The 21355-nt window shown below is 43.7% G+C and overlaps 1 protein-coding gene across 2 annotated transcripts in view; it reads right to left on the reverse strand.

Moving 5' to 3' along the window:
* Positions 1-14300, reverse strand: part of LOC148010082 (zinc finger (CCCH-type) family protein / D111/G-patch domain-containing protein) — a 117236-nt gene extending 102936 nt beyond the window's left edge. The window contains exon 1 of one of the 2 annotated variants that reach the window (XM_087673217.1): positions 13994-14300. In XM_087673217.1, the coding sequence (XP_087529343.1) occupies positions 13994-14165 (172 nt within the window). In that variant the 5' untranslated portion in view covers positions 14166-14300. The remainder of the gene's footprint in view (positions 1-13993) is intronic. The other variant, XM_087673216.1, reaches the window with a different exon arrangement.
* Positions 14301-21355: the final 7055 nt, after the last annotated feature.

The raw sequence follows: 21355 nt of genomic DNA on the forward strand, positions 1-21355 counted from the left end.
CCACCAAACGTGAGAGCCATAAAGCCTCCTTGCATGCCTCAGTGGCAGCCACATACTCTGCCTCTATAGTAGACAATGCAACACACTTTTATAGCCTGGAGATCTAAGAGACTGCTCCTCCCGTGAAAGTAAACATATATCTAGAAGTGGACTTTCTGCAATCCGCATGACCAGCATAGTCTGCATCTGTAAAGCCAACAACAGATGCCTTCTGCTTTCCAAAGAAAATGTACAACTCCTTTGTGCCTTTGAGGTATCTCATAATACCTTTCTTTGCTTCCCCATGCTTTTTACTAGGATTTGCCATGTATCTACTAACCACTCCCACTGCAAAGGCAATGTTAGGATGTGTAGCAACCATAGCATACATCAAACTGCCAACAGCTGAAGCATATGGTATCTTGGCCATTTCAGCCTTCTCATCAACAGATGTAGGGCTGTCCTATGCACTGAGTTTCACATATAGAGGCAATGGAACACGGATAGTTTTCCCCCTCTCCATATGGAAACGCTGCAAAACCTTGGAGATATACTCCTGTCGAGATAGATAGAGTAGTCTTTTTGGCCTATCTCTGAGTATTCGCATGCAAAGAATGTGATTTGCATCACCGAGATGCTTCATGTCAAAGGTGCCATAAAGACTTTGCTTCAGTCAGTCCAAGGCATGAGTATCCCTACCAGCAATCAACATGTCATCAACATACAGAACCCAGATAATCAGGCCGCCATCTGTTGCCTTCTTAGTGTACAAGCAGTGATACACTTAACTTCTATGGAAACTTTGAGACTGCATAAATGTATCAAACTTATGATACCATTCTCTTGTGCTTGTTTCAGCCCATACAAACTCCTTTTGAGTTTACATACCATCTTTTCTTTCCCTTTTCAACAAACCCTTCAGGTTGCTGCATATATATCTTCATGCAGATCACCATGTAAGAATGCAATCTTTACATCCATCTATATGAGCTCCATATCTTCAGCTGCAACCAAGTCCAAAATGGTTCTCAAGGTAGTCATCTTGACTACAAGAAAGAAGATCTCATCAAAGCCAATTCCATGTTCCTACTTGTACCCCTTCGCAACCAATCTTGCTTTGTACTTTGGTAAGGAACCAGAAGTGACCTTCATCTTGTAAACCCATTTGCATGGAAGTCTTTTCTGCCCTTTAGGCAACTGCACCAAGTTCCAAGTGCCATTTTCTCAAGAGATTCCATTTCTGACAACATGGCTTTATACCATTTCTTGTTGTCCTGTCTGTCCATTGCTTCCTTGAAGCAAGATGGTTCACCACAGTTTATCAACATGACATAATCAACCACATTGCTTGCACCAGGAATGAATCTTCAGGTTGTCTAGTAGCCCTAGATGATTCCGAACCCAATGATCATTATTTTGCTAGTTGTTGAGCATTTTTAGCTTGCCGTCCTAGCATTTCAGCCTGCAAATCAGCATCAACAGCTTGTTGTCCTGGCTGTTCCTGCACATGTAGTGGCTCATTATCATGGGCAATAGTTGGCTAATCATTTCTAACATTATTTTCTGCATTTACAAGTTCATTTATGCATGCGATCTTCCCGGAAGATAACATCATTGTTGCGTACTACTTTCCTTTTCTCGAGATTCCATAATCTATAATCCATTTCACCCTCGTCACCATATCCTAGGAAAATGCATTTAATTGATTTTGGCTCAAGTTTGCTACGTTTTTCTTTATAAATGTACACAAAAGCCACGCAATCAAACACTTTCAGGTGAGCCTATGAAGGTGGCTTGCCCGACCACGCTTCTTGGGGAACTCCTCCCCCCCCCCCAAAAGACCTGTTTGGTGACCAATTAATCAAGTGTACGGCCGTCATAACAGCCTCTTCCCAAAAACCATGGGGTAATGTAGCATGAGACAGCATCGTACGGACATTATCCTATATGGTCCAATTCATACGCTCTGCAATTCCATCTTGGGGTAGCTTATGAGGGGCAATGAGCTCCCTATTAATCCCTTTGCTCTCAAAAATGCTTGAAAGGCCTTGGACACATATTCCCCATCATTGTCAAAGCGAAGACACTTGAGTATCTTATCGGTCTGATTTTCAACCAATGCCAAGAATTTTTTAAACTTGTCAAGCACTTCATCCTTGCTACGAATAGGATAAACCCATATCTTCCGTGTAGCATCATCAACAAAGGTGACAAAATATTTCTTTCCCCCTAAAGATAATCCTAGCATCTAACATACATCGGAATATACTAACTCTAGAGAAGAAGTTTCAACGAAAGAGACTTTTTATGAGACGCCTATGCATGTTTACCATAAACAAAATGGTCACAATGCTCAAAATCAGCATAACAGAGACAAGGCAAGTAACCCAAACGAGAGAGCACTTTCATTCCAGTTTGACTCATTTGTCCCAACTGGCCATGCCACAAAGAAACACTCGGTTGCTCGGACACGGCAACAACATGATCACTCACACTAGATACATGGAGAGGATACAAGGTATCACTTTTACAACCTCTGGCATTCACTCTAGATCCCTTACAAAGCTTCCACTTCCCATCACCAAAGATGGTATGAAATCCATCGTCATCTAGCTGCCCTGTGCTACTCAAGCTCTTCTTGAGCTAGGGTACATGCCGTACATGCTGAAGTGTGAAGACGGAACCATGCTGAAACTGCAATTGCACACTGCCAATACCTACAATGTCACATGCATAGTTGTCCCCAAGATGGACAACACCATGTCGACCCCCTGTATAGGCAGAGAACCACTCACGATGAGGGGTGACATGAAAAGAAGCACCTGAATCAAGAATCCACGTATGCATGTCATCATCCGTATCTGCAAGTAAAGCATGTGCACCAAAGTGTGAAGAGACAAAGCGTACGTCATTCCCACTGTCACTGTCATGAGTAACTACATTCACCTCTTCAATTTCGACATTGCTCTTCTTAGGCTGACTCTCTTTCTTCTCTTCCTTCCTATCATCTATTTTCTTGCCCTTTCCTTTCTCTTTCTTCCATTTATAGCAATCACGTTTAAAGTGACCCTTCTTGCCACAATGATGGCATTCAACATCCTTACCATGCGATTTACTACGTCTCTTGCTATCAAATTTGCCTTTCTGTTGTGATCTGCCCCTAGTATGCAAAGCACTGGAAAACTTACTGGATGCATTGTTCTACCGATTCATTTATTCCATGAGTAGAGCACTCTCTACATCGGCATACAAAAGAATCGCATTAGAATTGCTCATAGCAGTCTTGAATGTATCCCAACTCTCTGGAAGAGTGCAAAGCAAGAACGTAGCCTTAAATTCTTCATCAATCAAGAACTTCAAGGCAAAGAGCTGGCTGAAAATGGAGTTAAACTCACTCAAGTGACTAGACATTGTTGTACCCTCTTTCATACGCAAATCCATAAGCTTTTTCAGCCAATACACTTTGCTTGCGGCACTCTTCTGTGCATACATTTCTCCCAGTTGAGTCCAAATAGCATATGCATAATCCAAAGCTTCAATGTTAAATAGCAAGGCATCAGAAATCGATAGCTCGATGGTTGAGCATGCAAGCTCATTTAACTCATCCCAATCTTCATGTTCCATGTCTGCGGGTTTTGCCCCTTTGGTCTTAATTGGCTTTGCCTGCTTTTTCAGCAACAGGAAATTGTAGCACTGTTTTTGCCAAACTACAAAGTTATGTGCTCCTTCAAGTTTCTTAATGTCTATGAGAAGATTACTGCTGTCATTGCTGCAAGCTAGGATTTTCAGCCCAAATGTGACCAAAAAATTCAATAAATGCAGGCCCAAACTATCACACAAGTGACCAAGGTACAAATAAGTATCAACCAGCAATGAATAACCACGTAGAAGCAGAGATTTCAGATCTGTAAGCAAATTTTCAGAAGCACCAAACCATGTGCTACAGCATTCCACAACTGATTACAATTGTTCCAAGGGCAAATACATCACATTACATGAGAAGTCCCAAATTTTAGCTGTAATTTCTGTTGTACATGTATCCACGGGCATAAAATTTGGCACGCACGGTCAAAAGCCCCAAAATTTTGTGCTCAAAGCATCAACCATACATCTGCAATGTCTCTAACATGCATAGAACAAGCCAATTTTGCCAAAATAGAGCAGTTTCAGTAAAAGCCCCAAATTTCACTAATCGATCTGTCATTAATACATGTTCCCGAAAGCATAAAACGGGTAAAATTAGTAAAATTTCACAAGATTTTGCAAAAGCCCCAAATTTCTCGAGTCCAAATGTGCATCAATGTCAGCCAATCTGACTCAGCTGAACAGAATTTCACCAATACAGTAAAAGCCCCAAATTTTATGGGTCCAATGTTGAGAAATTTCACTCAGATGAGCAAAATTTCAATAATTTTGGCGTAATCCCCAATTCAAATGCGCACAATGTCTGCAATTTTAACGCAGATGCCTCAATTTTGCATGAACAACACTCAATCTAGAAAAGCCCCAAATTTATGGGCCAAGATTGCACAAATCTGACCCTTTGTGCTTGCGCGTGCGAAACCTCAATAGTGGAAGAGGAATTTCAAAAAATTTTGAAGAGAAACAAGGGTTGGATGACAGGTCTGTTGACCCATCAGGGCTGACACCACGCGTTCGCGCCACATGAGTCCTGTCAACTGCCGCGCCGTTGCAGTCCTATCGGCCGCCGTATCCCACCTTCAGCGCCAGTGAAGTCGCTATGCAATCACGTCACTGATCACGTCCCATTGGTCCCTATCTAGCTCATCGCCTGCTCGCCAAGCCGTTGCCTGCTCAACCAACCCGTCACACGCTTGTCAACCCGTCAACTGCTCATCAGGGCAATCACCTGTTCACCTAACCTCTCCAGTAGCAACTATCACCTTTTCTCCAACAGCCCGTCTTCTACAGAAAACGTACCCGTTGGTCAAATCGCCTCCGTCAAGCACTCGACTGCTGACTCTAACATGCACCTGCTGCTAAGCCTACGCACGCCTGTCAACTGTCTTGAGATGCGTGCATACTTGAGCTGTCTCTTGCCCGCTTTGATACCAATTTGTTGTGACAAAGAACACGAGGATCGAGACACGTAGTGCTTACTAGCAGCAGAGAGAGTGAGAGAGATAGAATGCACAGTAGTGAGGAGAGTGAACACGATTTTTTGGGTACAATGACTAGTGTACCTCTTTAGGTTTTTATATAGATATATATATGAAAGTACAAGTGTTAAGGGTGCGTTCACACCCGAGCACATTTAAAAGGCACAAGGACCTTTATTTCCAATAACCGCCAAGTACTAGAGCCCACAACAGACCACTCTGAGGTATGGGAGATCGTAGGGAGCCTCACTAGATGGCATATCTCGAAGGTGCGGTGTTAGGAGGTTTTTGGCGAGGAGAGACTTTTTGTATAGGTGACTTTAGCAGAGATCTGGACCTCCATCATCCACTCCCTTCACGGCTGATTGAACCAGGGGCAGGGCGAGTCTCAAGCTCGTCAGGAGCTCCGTTTTCATTTCATGCGGACTTGGAGCGGCCAAGACCTGTTTTTCGTGATAAAGGCAAGTAGCCCCAAATAGCGATACACTCCCCCTCCATGGCTTCTTGTCCCCATCCCCTCTAGACCGCCTTGAGAGGCTTGTATAATTGATATATTTGTGACTCTGCATCAGCTCCAACTAGTTTGTTGAGCATGAGTACTTCTTTGTATTTCAAGTTTTTTCTAAAGTAATAAAATTAGCCACACTTTATTTGCAAAAAAAAAAAGAATATGAGATATCTTGTGCTTGCACGAGAAGACTTGACAAATCAAGTGGAAGGTTGAGCTCTTAGTACAAAGACTACTCGAGTAGTTTGCAGGTTCTTATTGGAAGAAGTCTTTTGCAGGTATGGTTGTGTTGGTAAAGTGGTTGCAGATAGAGGAGATTTGGATACGGATGAGGCTCATGACTTCTTTTCGCGATTGGATATCAAGCTAGCTTTAACTTCAGCCTACAATCCTAAAGCAAATGGCAAAAGTGAAAGAGGTCATCAACCTATCATTAAGGCATTAGCAAAGTCATGCAAGGGCAGGATGAAAGAGTAGCCAAGAATGTTATCCTTTGCTTTATGTGCTGATGGGACCACTCATAGTGTAGTTACAGGGTATATGCCTACTGAATTAATGTATGGACAACAACCAATCATGCCTATTGAGAAGACTATTGCTACTTGGAGTGTTCTACCATGGGAAGAAGGTTTGAATAGAGAAGAGTTGTTGGTCCTATGCATTAGACAGTTAGAAAGAAGGCTTGAAGACATTGAGACAGCCATGAAAAAGCCGAAGACTATAAGGATCAAGAACAAGAAGAGGTTTGACAAGCGACACAGACTTCAACCACGAGCTATACAGGAAGGGGACTGGTTGCTGGTTTATGACAATAGCTTGGAAAATCAGCATAGTGCCAGTCGGAAGATGGCAAAGCAGTGGTTTGGTCCATATGTGGTGAGGATTGTTTTTGACAATGCTACCTATGCATAAAATAAGAAGGATGGGACAGCTCTAAGGATTCCAGTGGCTGGAAAACGTATCAAGCTCTTTAAACGTAAAGAGTCTTCAGTATATGAATTGAAGGAGTTGGATACTGAGCATGAACATGAGAATATGGAAGAAGAAGAGGTAGAAGATAAAGACATTAACATGGCAGAGGATACTTCTTCAAACAATGCAGATCCATAAGACTTTGGCACATGCCAGAGGATGTGCAGATTAAGAGGGGGTGGATGTCGTACCGCTACACAGACACAGTGTGAAAAACTCTAGAGTGCATCGTCATTCGGCTTTCTTATTGATCTAGAAAGTCAATGCCATGTTAGTCATTAGTGTCAATGTCCGTAGTGTGGATGGTTCAAAAATACTAGATTATTGGGCAAGTTTAGTCTATTTTTTATCTTTTAGATACTATCTCTTGTAAATATCCAAAAGTTGTAGACAACTTCTAGAATAGGATGACATGTAAAAGAAAGCAAGTGGCTTTCAGCCATTTTTGGGCGATTTTATGCAAAAAGAAGGATGGGTGAAATCGCACGATGTGTGATCGCAGTTTACAAACAACAAACAGCACTCCAAACTAGAAAAAGGAGTGATTTGAGAGAAATCTAACCATTGTCCTATGATTTTACCCCCCTTTCAGAGCCAACAGAAGCATCAGATTTGGCGGTCTAAGCAGCAGAGAGAAAGCTGTTTTTTTATGCACGTTTTTGATCTACAAGGGATTTATCTTCTCAAAATACAGAAATAATTTGATAGGCTTCGCCTCTATGAGTACTCTTCTACATATTCTATTTCTTTAAACCCCTTCTCTTTCATCAATTGCTCTCCCTGAATCTCCCTTCACCCTACTGTCTCTTACCCCTGTGGTAGACTTTCGACCCCAAACGCTCCCACTTATACATCAAAGGGCATTGTGAGTGAAGGGGATCAAGCCATCAAGGTAGACAAAGGAGCATCCCACAACTTCATTACCCCAAACTGTGCAGCCAAACATAGGCTAAAATTGTCTAAGGCCCCAGAACGATTAACAATAACTTTTGCACAAGGAGAAGCCAAGGAGATTCAACATGTCTTTGCAATGCAAGTAGAAGCAAGGAAATGGAAAGCCAAACTCAATTTCTTAGTCATTCCCATGGATGATTTTGAAGTCGTCTTAGGTCTTGAATTCTAAGACAAGTATGTCACTGCAATGTTTGGAAAGGGAGTTGATGAGATGATGTTGGACATGCAAGGAGAAGGCATTAGAGTACCCTATGAAAGAATGCAACTACCAGTGCACGGAGGAGAGCTTCCACTGCAAAGGAGGACACCATCAAGTGCAGCCCTTCTTCCATCCTTTCCAGCCCTTGGCGGTGCTGTCCAGGCTGAAACGCAGCCTTCCATACCTGCATTTTGCTGTTTTACAATATCAGGAGGAGTAGGCGACAATTTTCTAGGTGTTTGCAGCCTGTGTTTGCATCAAATGCAGCCGACAAGAGGTCGTCCACATCAGCAAAGGAGGAGGCATCATCATCTGGACGATAAGCGGCAGTTTTTCTCTCCAGGAGGCGGCAGCATTTTCTCTCTCCTCTTGCAAGCGACAGCATCTTCTGGGTCCTTTCTGACATAGGCGGCTCCATCTTGATTGTCTTTGGTTGCAAATTGTTTGGTGATTGTAGATACATACGAAGATGTCTTATCACCAATTCTTTGCTAATTCAAAGAACGAGGTCTCTATTCCTTCCTCTTAGAGACGAAGAGACTTTCGTGCTAGTTCACACGACGACCAGAGGTCATCTAGCACATTTGTGCGAGATCCCTCTATTCCCCGTTGTCTCCATGTTTCACAGAAGGCTCATTTTGCTGGCCTTCATATGCCTTCCATGGCACCCTCTATACAAGTTCCCGTACTCCCTTCTTTGCCCAAAGAAGACCGGCTTGATGGTTCCAACTACTCACTTTGGTCGTGTAGGGTGGAGTGTATCCTTGATACCTTCGATCTTTGGGAGTTTGTTACCCACCCTATTCCCTGTCCAGTGGAGGATCCCATCGCTGGATCATTGATGGATTGTGCGGCCTTATGGGATCGGCTCAACTCAAGAGCTCGATATTTCCTCTTTATAAGCTTGCAGGATTCTGTCCTAGTGCATGTGCACTGGTTGTGGAAAGCAGCGGAAGTGTGAACAAAGCTTGCTTTTTTCTACCATTAGAAGACATTTGTCCATCGGATTACTCTCGATAAGAAATTATGGATGCTCATTGTTGATGATTCTACTTCCATGAAGGATCATATCAATGGGTTGGAGGACATGAGGGATGAGCTTGCGTCCCTTGGCAGAATGATCTCTTCTGAGAATATGGCCATGATTCTTTTGACTCAGCTACCATCTCCCCGTTTTGATGTCTTCTACACCAACCTTCTTACATCAAGGACCTATGAGAAGCTTCTTTGGGAGGAGCTTGTCCCACTTGTTTTGGAGCATGACGAGCGTGCCAAAGAGGTAGCCAGTGGATCCACCTCCACTAAAGCTTTTGTTGTAGATTTAGCAAGGGAGACGCAGAAGAAAGGGAAGTCATAGGCTAAAAGACAGGAGAGTTCTTCAAGTTCTAACTCCAACTCGGAGAAGCCGAATCATGCTATAATGAGAAAAGTTGATACAATGGAGCCAAAGCTCAAAAGATAACTGCATTGTCCTGTCTAAATCAGGTGGCAACACCTGCAGGGAATCTACACAGTGAAGGGAACGAAACGCAGTCCTCCGGTAGTAGAAATATCAAATATGTATGCTGAAGGTGAAGACAGCTATCGAGGGAGCGAAGCACAGTCCTCTGATGTCGTCAGAGTGGAGGAGAGTGATCAACTACAATCGGTCTCCGCAAGATGTTAGACAGTAGGATAACCACCAAAAAGCTGAAACGCCAAGTGTAGAAGCCCAATAGCTGCAAAACGTAGCCTCCTGCAAGGTGTGGAGTGTCTGCCGAAGCCGATCGATGACGAGGGAAGATCCAGCTGCCAAATGCAAGGTGCACAGCTAGAAGAGATGACGCTAGGTGTGGAAACCTGACGCCAGATGATGATGGAGCTGATGCCAGCTGAGAGAAGTGATGCCAAGTATGAGGAAGGCTCTAGAAGGTGAAAATGCAGCCAAGTGTGGCCTCTATCCACCAAACGCAGATGCGAGAGAGGAACACTAACACCAAGGCTGATGTGATGACGCCATGTGAGAACTGACCCAAAACGCAAGGTAGGAGGGCCTAGATGATGACGCCAAGTGTAAGGATGATGACGCCAACAATGTGGAAGCTGTTGCCAAGGTGTATGGGTTGTCGCCAAGATGCGAGGTTGACGCCAGTAGATGATGGAGATGGTGAGGAAGAAGCCACCAACCACGAACCTCGATGTCCTCCAGAAGGGGTGTGGGGGAACTGGAGAGGTGTCTGATGACACACAAGAGGTGAAGAATGAACAGTTAGTGATGAATGTGTGAAGAGGTGGCCTATGAATAGGCATGCTCAATCTAGGGTCCCACCCCACTAATGTGGGCGCCCACTGATAAAGTGCCTAGAAATGAGGGCTGGCGCCCTTTTTGGGGCTGTCAATGCGAAACCCTAACTGCAGGTGATGAACTGAAGAAATGGTTTCTCAACATCGGCTAGCTTAAAGGTACCACTTCGGGCCTTTAAGTGGCAGGTTGTTGGGTGTAAAGTCTCTTAATCTCCATGTATAAACTTATACGTGTGTGAACACACCCTTGTTTTACCCTAACATATAAATATATTTTATTCTTTGTGTACCATCACAAGCTGGTACACTCATCTTGGGATTCTCTCACTCTCACACTCAACATTGCTACTGCTCCACTTCTGACTCACATTCCCATTGCACACTCGTCCCAACACGATTCACTACAAGTTATGCCTTCTCCCTTAGATCGGGAGCTATCTCGCGGAGCAATAAGAAGCACCCTACTATGACCCTTTCTTCTATAAAGGTAGAGTATCGTGCATTATGTTCTACAACTATGGAGGCGGTCTAGCTTCACCGCATGTTAGTGGAGATTGGCTTCCCCCAACCTAGACCTACAAAGCCACATGTGGACAACTAGAGTGCTCTAGCTCTAGTGAAGAACCCTCTGTTTCATGCTCACATGAAGCACATTGAGGTTCAGTATCACTATGTTCGAGCATGGATCGTGGATTCTAAGTTAGCAGTGGACAACACAGCAGATCTCTTCATGAAGCCTTTACCCACTTCATCACATGAGGTTGTTGGATCTTCAGACACTCCCAAGATCTAAGAGGGGGTGTTAGCCTACCTATGTTAGTCATGTTAGTTTGTCATCTCCTAGTTGAGAGCTCCTATCAAAGTCTAAAAGAGATAGAAGCTCTAGCAATTTTAGGTGCATTTTCTTCCATTGTTGGCTTCCTGTGTGCATTCCTAGGCTAGTTCCTCCTTTTAGGTCCCCACGTAGAGGAGTGCCTTGAGAGAAGCTTCTCCTCTAAGTCATCAAAGCCCGTAAACTAATAAGATATCTTCAATTCTGCAATCACCCAAAAATCTACATTTGAATCAAAACAGCAAGAAAAACAAAAGGCAATCAGCTACAATGTCTATAGATGTGCTGCTTACACTCAAAAACTTGACATCTACCACTAGAAGGGGGTTGCCTTCACTAGGGAACTATCACCACCACCAACAATTTTGCATTTTCAGCAAAACGCAAGGAAGGGTCACCTATTGCATGTATGTTGTCACCTTGCCCTGTATATTGTTGCCTAGCCTCCAAGAGATGTCGCCTGGCTGCCAAGACTCTCACCAGGGCATAGGACCTCTAATAGGGCTGCATTTGCAGCAAACGCAAGCTAAAATTCTACGTTTTGATATTTGGATTGCTTCTCCACGAAGATCACCTACTCCTCTGTGAAAAAATCTCCAGATTGTGTCCTCACTCAGGTGATGATACCATGTGAGAGTGTGGAATGGAAGAGAAACACAAACACAGAGAGAAACAAGCATAGAGAGAGAGAGAGAGAGAGAAAGAGGAAGGAGAAATGAAGAAAGAAGATTGCACTAACTTAAGAAGAATGCTAATACAATGGGGATGGACTGAAAAGTCCCTACATGCAGCCCATAGCATCAGTGAGGGCACCAAATCAAGGTGATGACGATGGCAACACCAAGCACAAACTGTTGGAGTGTCAGAGTATACACCTGCAAACAAAAGACTAAGATTGAAGAGTGTATGGCTGCCAAGTGGGGTAGCTGGCTATAAATAGCCATAAATGCTCAAATCTGGCCAACCTACACCAGTAGGTGCCAAAAAGCTGACTAACCAACATTTAATGCTGGTCACTCTAAAGAAAATGCCAGAAAAATAGGGGAAGGCCATGAAAAAATACCAAATGTCAAGGACAATGTCTGGCACATAGAGGCAAACTGCGAAAGGTAGAAAATTGCCTAGGAATGCACACAAGAAGCTGACAACTAAAGAAAATGCACCTAAAACTACCAGAGCTCCTACGTCTCCATCAAACTTTGACAAGAGCTCACAACCAGGAGATGACAAACTGACGTGACTAACATAGGCATACTAATAGATCTCTTCTTAAAATAATGATTATGTACCTAAATATGCTTAGTGGGAGCATGGAAAATGGGTTCCATACAATTGTCAATGCGCTTTGACTATCAATGAAGATGGTGATGGAAAATGGTTGTCCAACATCCAAATCAACCAAAAGGCCAAACACACCCAAACCCTGGTTGTGAAAGCTACCCTATACTCAACTTCACAACTACAAGTAGCCACAATGGGTTGCTTCTTACTCAAACATCAAATTGAGCCACTCCATGGCTCTCCCAACACCACATACATTGTTCTCAATATCACATTGAGTCTCTTGAGGACTCAAAACTATCTCCGAAATCTCTCATATCACTTGGGGTCACACCTTGACTCCCCTCAAAACTCATGCTAATATTCAGTGTCTCATCGTCAACCAAAGAAAACTCCAATGAGTCTCTATCCTCAAAAACTCTCAAAGAGTGGGCAACACTTGCCTCGGCATTCTCACATCTTGCTTCTAAATCTAGAAGCTCATCCTCAAACTTATTCACATTGCATCCAATCTCTTCAAATAACAATCTAAGGTTTTCAACCTCTTCTTCTACCACAACCTCCCACATCCCTAGGAACTTTATCCATGGGGTTTTCAACAACATTCAAAAAGATCTTCTGTCTTTCTACAATCCTCAAGTCCAAAAATGACTTACTTGTAATTATGTCTTAATCTCCCTCTTTCTAGGAGGATACACTATGCATGTATTAAATGATAATGAGATGGAGGAGAGCTGGCCCTTAAAAAGGCTGAAATAAAAGAAAATGATGAATGAGGTCAACAAGTTATGTGCCGCTTACTCATAGAGAGAGATGGTTGTATGAGTAGTTGATTTTAGTGCATTGCATTTATGAGAATTTATTTATTTATTTGAGTATCTATGTTTATTTATTTATGAGTATCGATGTGTGTGTGTGTGTGTGTGCGCGCGCGCGCACATGTATATGTGTCTAACATGTGCTTAGTTTTGAACTCTTACAATGCATGTATATGTGTCTAACATGTGCTTAGTTTTGAACTCTTACAATGGTTAGAATCTTGAACTCTTCCAATGCTAGCCTATAGGGGGTTTTAAGCAATAAAAATGCTATTTCCACCTAGGGACAAATAACCAAGACAACTAAAAAGATTGCCAATCCACCACACCCTCATAATATGAGCTATCACAATCGATCACAATTGATCAGTAACTACAAATCATCTTTTATAACTACAAAAGATACACAATGAATTACAAATAGAAGACAACTCAGAAAAATAATTGGGCTTATCAAAGTCTCAAACTTGCAACCAAACATGAGAGCACTTTACTTCCTTAGTTGTTGGTAGTGTGTTGTAGCAATTATGATAAGTAAGAACTTGGTCGTGATCAGCCAGGCTGCTTGTGACTGACTAATGGGAACTATGCCTAAGAAGGCATAATACCAATATCCATTGACCAAGGGAAAAGCCTAGAAATACTGCTCTCTTAGTTGTTAGAGTTTTTGTGTGCCAATCGCTCTCTGTTCTGCTGTGTATCCTGCTGTTAACACCTCTTTTTTTCCCGATACCTGTTCACACCTCTTTTTTTTCCGAGACCTGTTTACACCTACTTGATTCACAAGGTTTGTGTGTTTGTCTGAGATAATGGAAGTTTTCCAGCCTAGACAGCGTTATGAGTCCCCCATTGCTACTCAATTGAATCAATAGACAGTGAACATGCATAGTTAGCGGCAAACAAGAAACTCGTGTATCTAGAAAGGACAACACCGAACCCTGCCCGCGAGAGATTATTCCTGAAACCTAGCCCCTACATTTCCGCATTACAGTAGCAATTATGTATTGACCGATTTGGCGGATCACACATGCATAAGAAAGGGAAAAGGTACCGCGAGAAGCTCCTGGTTGCTAGGATCGACAGCCAAAGCCTCTTCAAGAGCGATGAGGGAAGCTTTCTGCTCCACCAGGTGCTCCTGGAGCTGTCTCTCAAGGTCAGCCTCGGTCAGCTCTTCCTCATCCGCTTCATCGTCCGCCATCGCCCCCTCATTCTTGCTCATCTCGCTCCGTCGTCTTTACTTTACTACGTGGAATGGTAGTGTTTCTTTCTTTCTTAAGAGAACGTCGAAACACAAAATATTCTATACCAAGTTTCCGTCGTATGTGTGTCACATAACCAGAACTTTTAGACAATTTCTCGATATAATTTCCACATTGTGAATTCGATCGCATCCATGAGCTTTTGTGGGGGAAGGGGCCTTGCCCGAGCACCTCCTAACTGGCATAGAGTCCCTTCCTCATGCGAGAAGCCCCTAATGTTGAATACTATAAGGAAAAACAAAAGAAATCAACTTCTTTTATCACATGGGAAGATGTCGCGGAAGGGGCCTTGCTTGAGCACCTCCTAACTAGGCATGCAGTCCCTCCCTTGTGCGAGAAGCCCCTAATGTTGAACACTATACGGAAAAACAAAAGAAATCAACTTCTTTTATCACATGGGAAGATGTCCAAAACTTCTTGTCATGAGCCTACTTGTTTTGGCATGTCCTCCCCCCTCCCCTCCCAAAAAAAAGGAAAGAAGGGGGAGGCTAAATCATTTATGCTCCAAGGGTAGACACTTTTTTGTAAATAGCCCATTCTTTTTAAGAGACTAAAATTTGATTTTTTAAGTGGTTGCTTTACATCTATTGTGTGTGACCTAGGGAGACATAGTAAAAAGTCTTATTGTTTTTTCCCATTTTCTATGTGTTCATTTGCAACACTATGTATATGTATAAACATTTGCATGCAAAACAATGGAAATAAGTGACAATTCACTATTAGACCAATGTTGAGATCGATTATATAAACCGATAAGTTCTTCTATATTGAGGATTTGCCATCACATGCCCCATGGTCAAAATAAAACAATGTAAGGAGAAGATAGGTGAGATGGAGAGACATGAGGGCTAGCAATCCCTATTTAACTAACTAGAGAGAAGAGTTAGAGAAGAGGTGGAAATAGGGAGACCATGATACTAAAGCACCATATCTATGTTGATAGCATTGCCCATTACTTTCTTCATGATCTCATCAACATCTTTGCATCCCCACACAAGACAACATTAAGGACAAAGCTACTAACCATTAACTTCACATGAACAATGCTAAGAAGTTATGTCCACCAATCAATATACATTTGCATCCTATCACTTGACTAAGTTTTGAAATGCTTATATGTACTACTAGGAAATGTAGAGATTTGTGAGTCTACAATTCTCACAAACATGTATATCTATGGCTATGAAACACATAGGTTCAAAAGTTTGAAATTCTCCTTTTCAAAAGTTTTGTGGGTTTAAATTATAGATGATATAGATGAGGTGGTCGTGGTGGTTTTTTTTGGGGGGGGGACCCTTGCAGAGCCCCCACAATTCCAACCTCTCTCTCTCTCTCTCTCTCTCTCTCTCTCTCTCTCTCTCTCTCTCTCTCTCTCTCTCTCTTTGTGTGTGTATAACAAGCGAGATACATAAAAACTAGGGGTTAGACACCCAGTCACACTGACCAGGGTATATAAGGTGTAAGAGTCCCAGATTAGGGCAACCAGATATTATCAAGAATATACTCTTTACTTTCATCTTCAGCTTCCATGGCTTCCTCCTTCCTTCTCTTCTCTTTTTTGTCTTTCTTTCTCCTCTTCTAGTCTTCTTTTATCTTCTTCTTGTTCTCTTTTTCTCTCTTTAGCTCTTCTCCTCTCTCCTCTCAGCTTCATTCATTACAAGTGGTATCAGAGCTTCAGGATTTGGTCCTTTTTTTCTTTCCCCTTTCTCCCTTTTCAAATCCTAAAAACCCTAGTTGCTCAGTTTACAGGTGCATGTACAACAAGAAGGACTATAGTTAACCTCAGCTTTTTGGAGCAAACAGGAGCTATGGTTGGAGGCTCAGACACGTCTGGAGGTAAAATGGCTAAACTAGCAAGTCGTCACTCCTTTTCATGTAAATTTTAAGGGTTCTAAGCCAAGTTTAGAGTCTCATGGGTTAGAGGAGGACAATAGCTTAACTACTTTTTGCTTTAGCCCCTTTCTCTCTCCTCTCAGGCAAACTGCCATAGCCACACAGTAGAGAATAAGCCTTCCTTTTCCCCAGAGCACCCATGGAACTGCCATGCTAAACCCCCAAGAGTCTTCCCCACTTGCCCCTAACCAAGGAAAATACCCTTGTGGAGGGTCACAACCAGGGAGAGAGCCCACAAGAAACAACCCGCAAATTGCGGTGCATTTTGCGTTGTTGTTCCTTGCTTTGCTTGCCCTCCCCCAACTCCAATCGAACCCTCCTACTGCCCTCTAGCACTCTTGCCACTCTAGGGCATTTGCTCAGCACTTCTTTCTCCTCCCTCTTGGCACTCTTGGCACTTCTTTCTCCTCCCTTCTATCTTTGAGAGCTCAACCCCACACAAGCCCCTTCAGTCCTTGAATTGCCTCTTTTACTCGGATTGAAGACATGGAGCTCATCATGCAGAGAGCTTTGTGGGCATCCATGAAAGCTCCACTTAAAGCTTTCCATCTTTGAAGTTCAAGCTCAGAAAAAAGCATTCAAATATTGAAGTCTTCTTCCATGGGAATGCCCCAACCAACAACCGGGCTTGCTTGATGGAGCAAATGGGCATCATGATGGGCTATGCTTCAACCAACTTCTCCAAGCACTAAAGAGGTATGTCAATTTGATCTTAATCTCTCATATTTATCCACTTGCTGAGCTTAATCCCCTTGTTGGAGAGTTTAAAGATTGCATAGGCTTTATTAGTTCAATCCCTCTTGTATGCATGCATGTACTGAAAGCCAATATGGCCTTTGCTTCCTAATGCATCATAACTAATCCTGAATCAATTGTATTGGCTAACATTAACCCCATCTTTGTCTTGTGCGCCTTGGATAAGCCTCAAAGTGAGTAAGTAGCAGTCAATGAGTCATTAGATAGCCAAGGTAACCCCTATCCAAGCCTTTGTTTATCCTTGCATCTCATGAAATCACTACTCTTGTTGCTCAGTTAGCTGCAGCTTCATCCCAAGAGAAGGCAAATGACTCTAGGCACACAAATCTAGATATCCACTACCTTAGGAGCCATTGCATGGTCCACATGGCATACTTGGTGCTAAGGGAATCCCCTCTTCTACCTATGAGATTGGTGAACCCTCCCATTCGCATGATGAGCCTCTATTGAGCTCCCCCATCAACCATATAGCCAACATCCCACTGAGGCCCTCTCCCACCCTTGGTAGAAGTTTCCCCCACTCTCCATAGGAGCCCCCATGCAACCTATATGAATCAGCCCCATCATAGACAGTATGGTATTAATGGCCAGCGTGGCTATAATGGAGAGTATGGGATAAATGCACCAGATGGTATGTATGGACAACAAGGTATGTATGGACATGAAGGGTTTCATGGGCAGCAAGGCCCTCATGATCTACATGACAAGATTATCCTTACTAAGTACAATGGGCAATCGCCCTCACCATCAGACTTAGAGGAATGGACGTCCAAGTTGTAGTCCTACTTCAATATCTACCCCCGCACTAATGATCAAAAAATAATATTTTCGAAGGATTCCTTGCACGGTATATAACCGACTAACACTTGCACAACTTGGAAGTTGGCACCTTTTGATCCTTCTTGAGTCTCCTTCTCTCCTACACAATATGCATAAGGCTCTCCCCTTGGTGCTTGATTTCAGCAGAGCTTCCATAGCACTTGATTTCAGGAGAGCTTCCGCAATACTTGCACCTTCTCTTCTCCTCTTGGATGCATACAAAGTGATGCTTTCTTCACCTCCCCCAAGGAGAGCCTCCTCTTTTATAGGTTTTCAAGAGCTTCTCTTCTTGGAGAGAGACTTGAGTTGATCCCGACGCACCAACGGGATCTACCTGTCCACCTGAGGTGCATACGATTGAAGCAGGGAAGGGCGAACCAACCCAGGGACACATGAACAGACGAACAGTGAAAACCACAGGACCTCCCTAAAAGATTTACGAAATTCAAGAAAGGAGATAGGGTAGTGATCCTATTGGGCACCAAACGGCAAGGGCAAACGATGAGCGAACCAATCGAGGGACTAGCCAGGGTCAAGGAGATGAACTTAGCCCAGGAAGGGGAGACACCCTGACCAGCCTTCATTGCCGATGACTTGACTGAGGAAGAAGAAACGAGTATTGTCACTCTCTTGCAAGAGTACATAGACATATTCGCTTGGTCCCTGGAAGAGCTTAAAGGGGTAGACCCGAGTGTAGTGACTCATAATATACCAATGACACCAGACGCAGCGCCGGTGAAGCAGCGACCGTACCCAATGAATCCAAAGCATGCTTATGCTGTCAAGGAAGATATTGATAAGCTGATGAGAGCAGGATTCATTTACGAAATTGAGCACATGGAATGGGTATCACCCATAGTCATCGTGATGAAGAAAAACCGAAAAATTAGAGTGTGCATCAATTACAAGAAGGTGAACGCTGCTACTAAAAGGGACGATTATCCATTGCCATACATCGAGTACATGCTTGAAAGAGTGGCAGGCAAGGAGGCCTACAATTTTTTGAATGTCTTCTCAGAATACAATCAGGTGCAAGTGCATCTTGCCGACATGCATAAGATTGCCTTTGCCACCGAGTGGGGCATTTTTGCTTACATAGTCATACCTTTCGGGTTGACTAATGCCCCTGCCACCTTCCAACGTCTCATGTGCACCATATTTAAAGACATGCTTCGCAGGGAGTTGGAAGTCTTTGTCAATGACCTCTGTGTTCACTCGACCTGGATGGAACACTTAAACAAACTCCAAGCAGTCTTTGATTGGTGTCACCTATATCGTCTCTCCTTGAACCCCTTGAAATGCCAGTTTTGGGTGAAGCATGGATGCATCCTCGGCCACGTGGTGTCAAAGAACGGCATTGCCACCACTGACTTATCAAAAGTCAGGGTTATTTTCGACCTTCCACCCCCAACCAACTACAAGGGAGTTCAATGCTTCTTAGGCCATACAGGATACTATCGGCGGTTTGTGCTGAATTACGCATTGATAGCCAGACCTTTATACAAGCTGCTGATTGCCTTTAAATGGACTGAAGCATTCCAACAAGCACATGAAGAGTTGAAGAAGGCTCTAACCATAGCACCAATTCTACGAGCCCCAAATTGGACCATAACCTTCCACGTGCATATCGATGCTTCTAAATTTGTTGTGGAGGCAGTGTTGTGCCAACCTAGCGAGCACAACTTGGACTATCCAGTGAGCTTTGCTAGTAGACAACTCAATGAAACGGAAATGAACTACTCGGTGACAGAAAGAGAGGGCTTGGCCATGGTGTTTGCTGTAAAGAAGTTCCGGCATTATCTATTGGCTACACCCTTTACCTTCTTTGTGGACCATCAAGCCTTGCTATACCTAGTGAATAAACCTTACGCTACAGAACGCATAGCTCGGTGGCTCCTTCTACTTTTGGAGTTTGACTTCTCCTGGTTGTACGGAAGGGAAAACAGCACTACATGGCTGATCATATGTCACGCATCCCCACATGAGAAATCACTAGAGAAGGCATTACCGATGAATTGCCAGACGCCCACCTCTTTAACCTCTCCAGCGAGAGAGATTTATTCAAGGCCAATCTAACACCATATTGGGCAGATGACATAGTCCAAGTGCTTGAGCACAGACTACCTAAACAACTGATAGAGAAGGCAAGGCTTAGGTGACTTATTCTCAAAATCCAACCCTACCAGTTGATAGCAGGCCAGCTGTATCGCTTAGGGCAAGATGGATTGTTGTGTAGATGCATGTGCGAACATGAAATGCACGACATGCTCTCAGAGACACACAATGGAATTGCTGGTGGACACTTTAGCGGAGACACGACGGCCCACAAGGTGTTGCAGTCTCAACTATGGTGGTCAACGTTGTTCCGTGATGTTGCATGATTTGTTAAGCATTGTGAGGAGTGTTAGAGGACGAAGGTCCCGATCTGCAAGGATCAAATGGAGTTGACCCCAATCATTGCACGACAACCCTTTGAAAAATGGAAAATTGACTTCATAGGACCCATCAACCCCACTGCACAGTATTCATAGGCCAAATACATCATTGTGGCCACCATAGACTACCTAACGAAGTGCACAGAGGCGAGAGCAACATGAAAGAACGATGCTCAAACGACTGCCAATTTCTTATGGGAGCAGGTGATCTCACGATTCGGATGTCCCATCGAACTAGTCAGTGACCAGGGGACACACTTCATCAATGAAGTGATAGCACACCTCCTATCCACCTTCCTAATTATCCATTGGAAATCCTCTCCATACTACCCTCAAGTAAACGGCTAGGCATAATCCACAAATAAGATTCTTGTCAACGTCCTAACCAAGGTAGTCTCAGCCTCACACAGCAATTGGGATAACAAGCTGATGGCAGTTTTGTGGGCTTACCGCATAGCTTACAAAACGGCTGTCGGACAGACCCCCTTTAGGTTGACATGCGGAACCGAAGCAATTCTTCGTGCCTAGCTTGCAAATTGCACTTCAGGAGCGATGGGAAGGAAAGGAGGCATGGACGCAACGCTTGGTTGAGCTCGAACGCCTCTCCGAGACTCGCCTTCTAGCCACTCATGCACTCATATGTGAGAAGGCATGACGCAAGAGCTAGTTTGACAGTCATGTCAAGCAACGTGACTTTGAACAAGGCAACTTAGTGCTCCTATACTCAGTTAAGGGGCATAAGCAAAAAATGAAGTTTAGGGGACTTGGACCTTTCAGAGTCCGTGCGATCAGCCGAACGGGCAACGTCGAGCTCGAGACTCTAGACGGTGAGGGAATACGCTTATTCAATGGCAGTCGTGTCAAGAAATACTATCCTCCCACGCATCCTTTGCATTAGCCACCAATGTTGGAACCGCCTGTCAAGGTACGAGTAGCCACCATCACCGAAATCGATGACGAGGATGAGGAAACCGTGGAACCTGCATACCTGCACATCACGGTCACTGCCAAGCGAACATGCGTCTTCAATGCCTTAATTGACGAGGGAGCGGACTTCAATGTCTTGACTCACGATCATTGGACCCAACTTAGCAAACCACCACTACAATCCACTAGTGCCAAATTAAGCCCATATGGGGGCTGCTTATATGCACTTCTCGGCAAGTGTAGGGCCGCCGTTTCTATCGAGTCTGAGATTGTACCAATAATCTTCTACGTGCTGCCAAACGCCAAGGACACAGGCACGG

Source organism: Lygodium microphyllum, chromosome 30, assembly GCF_053477565.2.
Source record: "Lygodium microphyllum isolate KBCC chromosome 30, Lygodium_microphyllum_v1.1.10, whole genome shotgun sequence".
Taxonomy (NCBI): domain Eukaryota; kingdom Viridiplantae; phylum Streptophyta; class Polypodiopsida; order Schizaeales; family Lygodiaceae; genus Lygodium; species Lygodium microphyllum.